This window comes from Gadus morhua, chromosome 10 (assembly GCF_902167405.1).
Source record: "Gadus morhua chromosome 10, gadMor3.0, whole genome shotgun sequence".
NCBI lineage: Eukaryota > Metazoa > Chordata > Actinopteri > Gadiformes > Gadidae > Gadus > Gadus morhua.
Genome location: NC_044057.1, coordinates 26,460,586 through 26,470,137, shown reverse-complemented (window position 1 = coordinate 26,470,137; position 9,552 = coordinate 26,460,586). Strand labels below are relative to the sequence as shown.

At 45.8% G+C, this 9,552-nt stretch overlaps 1 protein-coding gene across 3 annotated transcripts in view; it reads right to left on the bottom strand.

The window, feature by feature from the left end:
* Positions 1-9,204, bottom strand: part of LOC115552669 (Down syndrome cell adhesion molecule) — a 9,230-nt gene extending 26 nt beyond the window's left edge. The window contains exons 1-14 of one of the 3 annotated variants that reach the window (XM_030368947.1): positions 9,025-9,204; positions 8,277-8,446; positions 8,105-8,201; positions 6,581-6,709; positions 5,149-5,316; positions 4,950-5,020; positions 4,138-4,381; positions 2,179-2,316; positions 1,949-2,077; positions 1,421-1,585; positions 906-958; positions 562-667; positions 433-463; positions 1-304 (exon numbers count right to left, since the gene is read on the bottom strand). The exon at positions 1-304 is cut by the window's left edge and continues 26 nt beyond it. In XM_030368947.1, the coding sequence (XP_030224807.1) occupies positions 244-304; positions 433-463; positions 562-667; positions 906-958; positions 1,421-1,585; positions 1,949-2,077; positions 2,179-2,316; positions 4,138-4,381; positions 4,950-5,020; positions 5,149-5,316; positions 6,581-6,709; positions 8,105-8,201; positions 8,277-8,446; positions 9,025-9,091 (1,629 nt within the window). In that variant the 5' untranslated portion in view covers positions 9,092-9,204 and the 3' untranslated portion in view covers positions 1-243. Of the gene's footprint in view, positions 305-432; positions 464-561; positions 668-905; positions 959-1,420; positions 1,586-1,948; positions 2,078-2,178; positions 2,317-4,137; positions 4,382-4,949; positions 5,021-5,148; positions 5,317-6,580; positions 6,710-8,104; positions 8,447-9,024 lie in introns of all 3 variants that reach the window. The other 2 variants (XM_030368945.1, XM_030368946.1) reach the window with 2 other exon arrangements.
* Positions 9,205-9,552: the final 348 nt, after the last annotated feature.

Sequence of the window (9,552 nt, the reverse complement as noted above, 5' to 3'; positions counted from 1 at the left end):
AAAAACAACACAAAACATCAGTGGAAAACATTACAATGGAAAACAGATGATAGAAGCAATACCGCCAAGCAGTATAGTTCCTCAAGACAGCAAGATGGTTGCCAAGCAACACAGGCCAGCATACTTAGGGATTGGCAGTGCACTAATATATGAATTGTGGTCTCACGTCTGTGGTCAAAGCAGAGCATTTACAGCGGCTTCCAGCTAATCAGAATCAAGGACGGGATCGGGCCGAAGACATTCCTACAGCTCGGATAGAGGCTCAGAGTTGCTCAACCTCGACCTGTTCCCGGGGAAGGCTCTTCTGAGGACAGGAAGAACGTGTTACTCCAGGGAAGAATGTCTTTAGACGAGAGTCACATTAAGTCTGTTACAAAAACAAGCTGCATTTCTTCTTTATATCTGCTATGAAATGTATCTTAAACGACTCACATGGCCAGGCTACCCTTCATGCTTTTTGATCCTATGGAAAAATGCGAGTTAAAGATTTTTTAAGGAATGGAGTGGAATAAAAAACATGATCTCAAAGCGGTGCTGTCCACACTGCCGAGAGCTACTCACGTCGGATTCCCCAAGCGACCAGGAGGGCGGCGACGAAGAGCACCACCAGCAGCACGGGCACCGCGACGGCCGCCACGGGGCTACCCTCAACGCCCTCCCCCAGCACCTGAAACACGTGGAGGATTGATCTAGTTATATCGGCGTATCCTCGCACAAGGATACATGCTAAGTATGTGGTTTAAAATAATATGTGAACAAGACATTTCTCAAGAATTTAACGCGCCGTCCATGAATCAATCGACCAAATTGAAAATTATAGCTACAACTGCAGCTACAACTTCAGCCACTAGAGGCTGCCATAGGACACTTAACAAAGTGCAGCTTTAAGCTGGTTTCAGACTCACCGCAGCTGTTGTGGTAAAAGGTAGGACGGTCGTTGGTGTGTCAGTCTGCTGACCTTCGGTAAGAAGGAAAAAAAATTTGATGAAGCAGGAAGGATGTCCACCCTCCTTCTCCATGTTGCAAAAGCAGCATTGCTGATGCAGAGTGCAATAAGAGTGCCAAAGTTGTGCCACAGGTCACATTGTTATGACATTCTGTTTGAAACGTTCTAAATTAAGGCCTGATTGCAACACATATATTAGACAACTCTTTGTTCAAAATGTATGTTCCAAATGCCTAGCTCTGACACAACTGTTTCGCATGGCAAATTTGATATGAGTATATTGTTATCATATATATGTGTACATGATAACAATATGCACATATACAGAAGATGAATGTGCATATTCTGTGCGTATAGTGTCATCATCTTTGTGTACATATCATATCAGGATATGAGTGTCCTCTGTGTGTATGTTGTTATCATTTGCGACCACGATATGCCGTGTTCATTGCAACAAGAGAATCACGAAGGCACCTTTCTCTGCGATGATGAAGGTGAGGACGTTGCTGGGAGGGCTGCTCCCCGCACTGCTCCGAGCGAACACACGGATGTGGTAGGTGGAGGGACGCATCTCTATGAGGGTGGCCTCCGACTGGTTGGGGCTGATGCCCCCGATCCTCTGGGTGGAGTCCCATGTTGCTGTGGGGCAGGGGACCACTGGGACATTAGTATGAAGTCTTCAGGCGTTCAGCAGCTGCTTTGGTCCAGTGTGACTTGGACAGTGAATGTGGAAATGTATTTATGTATCGCAAATGTAAGTACATTTTTTTGATCCACCAATCCACTAAACGTATGCATTTAAGATGTATGTACGTGTTAGTATATTTATGTAGGTATATACATACACGTCTTCATATATAGTTATGTATGTATGTATGGTGGCGACACCGGGGATCGAACCCAAAACCTTCCGTCTGGGGAGGCGAACCCCAAAGCCACTTCACGATTCTATAACGAAGACTACTGGACATAAGGAATCATCTGCGTCTGTTAGTTCCTTGCCTTTGTCCTCTTTGTACTCCAGGTCATAGCTGGAGACGGGGGAGCCCCAGTTGAAGCCAGCCGTCCAGCGGAGAGACACCTGCTTGTCGTGGACCCCCAGCAGCTCCAACACCGGGGGGCCTGGGGTCACTGAGAGGTCAACAGCACAGATGTTTAGCACCCAGATCGGATTCACAAGCTAGCTTTTTTACTTGTCGATTATTGCCGTGGCTTATCGTCGTTCCGCGTACCTGGTGAGGAAGTTGTAGAGATTTCTCCGAAAGGTATCGTGATTTGTTCGAGCGTTGTAGGGTTTTGTTCGGAAGTTGCCGTCCTTTTTTCGAAAGTTGTGGCAGCAGTGGTGGGGCCCTGTGTGGATGTTGCGAGGACTTTGGGAAAGAGTTAAGACACAACAAACCAAAGAAATGAATCAGACAAACACAATCTGTTATATCGATCTACACAGGGGTGTTTATAGGACTCAAGCTTTACATATAAAACCTATTGTAATAAGATTTACATTTACATTAGAACTCAGTGTTAAAAAGGGGAAATTTGAGCCCTAGCTCACCCTCTAGTTGTAATTAACAGGGGTAATTGTTCAATGGAAAGTGTAGTATACTATGCATGCAAATCAATTATTAAATAGCTTTGACTGTTATTCAGGGCTGATAAGTGTATTGACATTTTTAAATGCAAGGCAACTACTATTGGTTAGTTGAAAATAATAATCATCATTGACATTAAACATCTCTTCCAGTGTCCTGGCCAAGACAGCCAGTAGTAGCCGACAGTCACACATTACATACACACAAAACGTAAGAAAAATAAACCAACTACAACAGTCCGCAGGGGGGAAGTGGGATATAAGTATTGCAAGATATTTGGGGAGGCTCAAGGAGGGGAGTAAAGTGTAGTCTTGTGGTCGACTCTATAGACATAATTAAGGATAGCCTACTTGACATGTTTTCGTTGTGTTATAGGGACGCTGTCTCTTTAAGATCACGTCACTTGTGTGTTGATATGCCGATCGGCGCGATGTATGATTTGAACGTTTTTTATATGACAAAATTGCTTGTCGAGGTGAGTAATTGTCTCTTTCCTTAGTTTATCGCAATTTATATAGTATATAGACAGAACGTGTTACCTCGGAGAGTTTGTCGACGGCAGAGCCGTTATGTTTAAAAACATAAACTCTTACCCGTGCGCGTGTGTGTGTGTGTGTATGTTTGCGTGCGTGTGTGCGCTTCCGTGCATGTGTCGCTGCCTTTGTGTCGACGTGCGGTGTGTGCGCGTGCTTGTGTTTGTGTGTGTGCGTGTAATGTGTGCGCATGTGTGTGCGTTTCCGTGTATGTTCGTGAGCGTGTGCGTGCTTGCGGTGTATATATGTGTTCGCGCTTGGCACATGCGCACTTCAGTAACTTGAGTAACTGCTGCGACAGGCCTGCTATTATAGTAGTACGACTTTGGATGAAATATTCTTAGACATTTTCAGTGGGGGCTTAAATTCGAAACTAAAAAGGGTCTTAAGTCCCCCATATTAGAGACCTGCGCGGGACTGTTTTCTTCATCCCGCTCCTGCCCGCTCCCGCTGATTTTCTGACCATTACCGCCCGCGCCCGCAACGTGTGTGTTACACTCCCGCCCGCTCCCGCAATGTGCATGTCCACTCCCGCCCGCACCTGCGAAACTCTGAGAATTTATGCCCGCACAATAATAGAGATGCATTGATTTTGTGTCTTCTCCTGTCCCGCAGGAGAAAACACGTAATTATATAGGCTATTAAAAAGAGACTCATGGGCTGCGTGTCTTTTGACGCACTGGTCTAGCGCTCCTATCTCGTTGTTTTCATTTTTCAATTCAATAAGGGCTGTTTCATATTCTATTCTCCTCTTCTGTAGGCCTATTTTATTTATTTTTCTACCTTTATATAATCACGCAGTGATTGAGGATATTGTCTCTTTTCTAAGTTAGACCTGAACCCGCAGTGTTTTGTTTTACCCGCCCGTTCCCGCCCGCAGCAAAGTTCAAACCGCCCGCTCCCGCGAGATTTGGGTTGGGTCCCGCGGGACCCGGCGGGACCCAATCCCAATGCAGACCTCTACCCCATATCACATATCATCAACATTACAAAGAGTACGCCGCTACTCAAACATGAATCAGCTTTAGGCCCTCTGATGTGCCCACGCTGGACAGGTGCCTCGTCGTACCTTCAGCCAGCGTCGAGCAGAGGGGGGCGGTGAAGGCAGGCCCGCGGCCCGCGGCGGTCATGGCGTCGATAAGCACACTGTACTGCGTGGCGGGCCTCAGGTAGTTCAGCACCTTGCTCCCCGGGTCCGCGGTGGAGGACACGGTCTGGTGAAGCCACTTCCCGAGCCGTGTGGCCGAGATGTACTCTCGGTAGCTGATGACGTAACCGCGCAGCACCCCGTTGCGGAGCTCCATTCTGGGCGGCTGCACCCCGTGCACAATCATACATGCTAAGTATACGTTTATAGTATAGTTTCAGAAATTCAAACCGGCACTAAGTGCAACTCTTTGCCAAAGTGAACTACACATTTTCTCAAGAATTAATCGCACCCATCCACATTCAATCATCGAAATAGAAAATGATGGCTAACTGTACCGACAGCGATATATTGTTTCTCTTTCTTCTGACTAATGTAGGTCCCTTTGGATGAAAGCATCTGCCAAAAGCCCTACATGTAAATATAAATAGCTACAACTGCAGCTACAACCTCATCCACTAGGGGCTAGCATAGAGCACTTAACATAGTGCAGCTTTAAGCCGACCAACACAGTAGAGCCCCCTGTTGTGGGACTCCACTCTGGAAGGCTGCCCGGCGCGGGACACGACGTGAGGCATGCGTTATTCAGGGACGGGAAGTGGCTTTCTGTGTTTCATTAAGTGCCGCTACGCCCGTCCCAACATCAACGACTCAGAGTTCAGTCTGGAGAGCAAGGCCGGGCTAAGAGGTGTACTGAGTTACGGAAATGGAGGATGGCTCTGATAAACGTTTACCTTCCAGGTGACTCTAAGGCTGCGGGGCGTCAGAGCCTCCACCTTGACGTCCAGCGGGGGGCCGTCGGGCACTGGAGGACGACAAGTCATGTGACCGTGAGTCATCCAATCATAAAGAACAGGAAACACCAACAAAGGTTGATGTGTGCGTAATGAACAGCTAGACAGCAGCCCAGTGGGATTGTCCGCATGGCCTCACCTGATTCTTTGGTGGACACCGTGACGACGTTGCTGGGCTCGCTCAGGCCTTCACTGTTGACAGCGAACATCCGAATGGTGTAGGCCTTGTTGGGACGCATGTCGATCAGCGTGACCTGAGTCAGCGAGGGGCTCAGCCCCTGCGTGGTGAGGGCCTGTTCCCAGGGGGCTGGGCAACGAGATCCACCAGGCCGTCAATAAACCACAGATCCATACTGCACCGCTTGCACAACTTCTTTAGCACGCACACGCAGACACGCACGCATGCAGGCACGCCAGCGTGCACATTCATGCACACACACACACATGCATGCACGCATGCAGGAATGGGAGTGCGCACGTTCATGCACACACACGCACATGCTTTGGTAGTACCTAAGAATAACTGCCACAAGCATTAATAAAGCATTGAGTGAATAAATACTCATTAGTAAGCTATAAATAATCAGTTATAAATGATTAATAAGATAATAAGGGTTAAGGGCAGGGAAAGGGTTGACAAAATCATTTACAAAGCGTACTAACTATTCAGACTGCACTAATAACACTTTATTAACACACAAGAAATGCTGCTGCTCATGATTAGGTTAGGTCGTTAGAGTGCATGATTAAAGCCTTTAGTGTGTGTGATCTGAAGTGAGGACCATAGGTCAGTGTGTGTACCGGTCATGTCTTTAGTGTGTGTGATCTGAAGTGAGGACCATAGGTCAGTGTGTGTACCGGTCATGTCTTTAGTGTGTGTGATCTGAAGTGAGGACCTTAGGGGCTCGGTCAGTGTGTGTACCGGTCATGTCTTTAGTGTGTGTGATCTGAAGTGAGGACCATAGGTCAGTGTGTGTACCGGTCATGTCTTTAGTGTGTGTGATCTGAAGAGAGGACCATAGGTCAGTGTGTGTACCGGTCATGTCTTTAGTGTGTGTGATCTGAAGAGAGGACCATAGGTCAGTGTGTGTACCGGTCATGTCTTTAGTGTGTGTGATCTGAAGTGAGGACCATAGGTCAGTGTGTGTACCGGTCATGCCTTTAGTGTGTGTGATCTGAAGTGAGGACCTTAGGGGCTCGGTCAGTGTGTGTACCGGTCATGTCTTTACTGTGTGTGATCTGAAGTGAGGACCATAGGTCAGTGTGTGTACCGGTCATGCCTTTAGTGTGTGTGATCTGAAGTGAGGACCTTAGGGGCTCGGTCAGTGTGTGTACCGGTCATGTCTTTAGTGTGTGTGATCTGAAGTGAGGACCATAGGTCAGTGTGTGTACCGGTCATGTCTTTAGTGTGTGTGATCTGAAGTGAGGACCATAGGTCAGTGTGTGTACCGGTCATGCCTTTAGTGTGTGTGATCTGAAGTGAGGACCACAGGGGCTCGGTGTGTACCGGTCATGTCTTTAGTGTGTGTGATCTGAAGTGAGGACCTTAGGGGCTTGGTCAGTGTGTGTACCGGTTATGTCTTTGTAGTCGATCCTGTAGCCGGTGATGGGCCGCCCCCCGTCCAGTCCCGGGCTCCATCGCACCCCGAGGGTCTTCTCCCCCACCGGCCCCACCTCCAGGCGGACCGCGTGGGGGGGGGCTGTGGGCAGAGGCGTGGAGGCGGTCATTGGAACAAGGATTGTCAACAAAGTTTTCAATGACGGCAAAAGTAACTAATAACCAAAGGAACCGTCATTGAAAGCTCCCCGGAGCTCGGTAAAAACAAAATGGAAATAAATAATGCAAATTTTTATTTTTCATTTTAAAGGGAACACCTCTTATTTTGGAGTTCAAGGGGATACTGTGACACTGAAATAACAAACAAAAAAGTGTTTTAATATTTTGTCAACCAAAGTAAAAGTTACATCCTAATTACAAATGTAATACAGTTTTTCTCAGTCGCTTTGGTACATTTCTCAGATCAGAATTGAAATTTGCAAAACAGTAAGTGCATTTCTCAAAACTATTCGTACAAATAGCAAAACACCATGGATTCCATGCAAAAGCCAGTCTCTTGCTCAAAATCCTTAGTTTGTTTCTCAAAAGTAAATATCTGTGTCAATGAACATGTCAGTGCCATCACAATGACAAGTCCTTGTGTCATTGTGTACGGATAAGACAGTCAAATTGCTTAGTCATGTTGTCAATATAACAGTGTACTCAGTGTCTCACGCAGCCTCACTCCTCTTCCGCTTCTTCTCTCAGGCTGTTGACCCTGTCCAATTCCTTGTCCTTCCATTGTCAGACAATGTAACATTGTGCTGTGCTCCAGCTTTTATATACTTGCCAGTTCATGGTTCAGGAGATGCACATTTGATCTATTTCAGTAAACTGGTTGATCGTTGGTTGATCTAACACTTCCCACATTTCCCTTCTTTAGAGAAAGTCAAGATTCAACTGGTAGCAATTTACCAATTCAGGACAGATTTAGAAAAAAAAGTCTATAGGAAATGTATAGAAATATGCTTGACATATTATGACAACTTGTTCAACCATTTTGCATGTAAAGACTTATGCAATGAACTAATGCCTAAATGTTGTGGGGGTGAGACTATTCAATAGAGACCCATTACAATTCATTTTGATCAACATGACATAAGCAATTGATAATGTAGGAAAGAGCAGAGATTTGTACATAATCATTTGCCTGACTGTAACAAAGCATCTGCAACTTGTTCAAAGAAATGAGAAACTGCTTTTTTGATGTGCACAAGTGACACAATGATGTGACGATCGAACAGGTCGTTTTGAGAATTTCAATTCTGATCTGAGAAATACACCAAAGCGACTTAGAAAAACTGTGAATGCAACCGACTTGTTTATTAGTTATTTTATATATAAGTATATATCAAACTTTATACACTGTGTTATCTTAATTTTAGGGATCTAATAGGTATTTTGTATTCCCAGAATAGTTGTAATCGGTGGGAGAGGGACCAAACATGTTTATTTTGATAGTGAAGGTCGCGGACCCCCACACATCATTCCCCCTCACCCGCCACCACGCTCAGCGTGGTCTCGTGGATTTGATCGTTGAACCAGCCGGGGATGTCCACGCGGCAGCCGTACACGCCCGCGTCGCTCTCCTGCACCTGCACGAGGGTGAGGGAGACGTCCCCCGGCCGACGGAACCAGGGGAGCCGGTAGCGCTCGCTCCGTCTGCTGACCACTTCGCTCCCGTCCGTCCGGAGCACCTCGTCGCTGCAGCCCCTGGTGGGGATGGGCCCGCGGCCCCAGCACACCCCCAGCGCGCCGTACTGAGCCGCGTCGTAGGAGCAGGGCAGCGTCACGTCCTCGCCCACCCGGGCCACCACTGTGCCCTGTCCGCGGACGCCTCCTGAACAGATTCACGGTTCAGGGTAGTTCGATGGGAAATAAAATGAGGTGTGGCAGTTGTAGAGATTTAGCGGCTTTTTTAAGTGGAGCAGAATATTTTTTACTTTGAAATATTTTGCAACAAAAGTGCCATAATGCAGGTTTAAGGTTTAAGAGATTATTTATATTTTTATAAATGACAAAAAAAGAAAACATACGATATATTATCATACATATTTCATACAATAAATACATCATGATCAGACATTGCAGGCAGAGTTATATCTTTTTGATTACTTTTCGGTATTTTAAATGCTTTCATTTGACTTATTAGGAATGCTTCTGTACTACAGTATTTTGTAAATATACTCTTTTGCATTATTTACTTTAACAATGGTCTCTTTACAAAACTAATCTCCATTTTGTTATTTGCATCTTTATTTATTTATATTGATGTATTTATAATAATATCAAAGGATAATTATCAAAAATAAATGTGATCGTATTATTTCCTGCTCCATAATGACATCCATCATTGAAGATGGTTCAATTAAATAATGAAAACCATGATATTGATTTTGAACGATGAATAGGTCTTACCAAGCAGAAGACAGAAGAGCACCAGGCCTCCAAAGGTCAAACACCTGCTGCTGGCCAGCTCACCCATTATCAATCTCTCCTCCTCAGCTCAATCTCAGTAGCCTACCAGCAAAGCCCCTAAAAACTTTTCATTCATCTGCAGAAGTTCAACGCTACTAAATCCAAAACCACAGTGTGGTCGAGGCTTTGAAACCTTTCCAAGTCTCATGACTCATTATAAAAATGTGCTTGCACCAACAACTTCTGTTTTCTGAAGCGGAATATAGAACAGGACCACTTCCACGTTGCGGTTTTGGTTCCTCGTCTTAAAGACCGAGAGGGGGTCACCCTCTGTTTATTCTAGAGCCACAGAGGATGATACACATACAGTATACAACGTAACAGAACTACATAGAGAGCAATATGTTGCATTCCTCACAGTCAGTGTGTCAACACAAATATAGCATGCCTCATTCGGGATCTGATTAATGTGAGACCTATTCATTGATTGGTTTATCGGCTCGCAACACTTCAGAGGGGGGAGAGAGC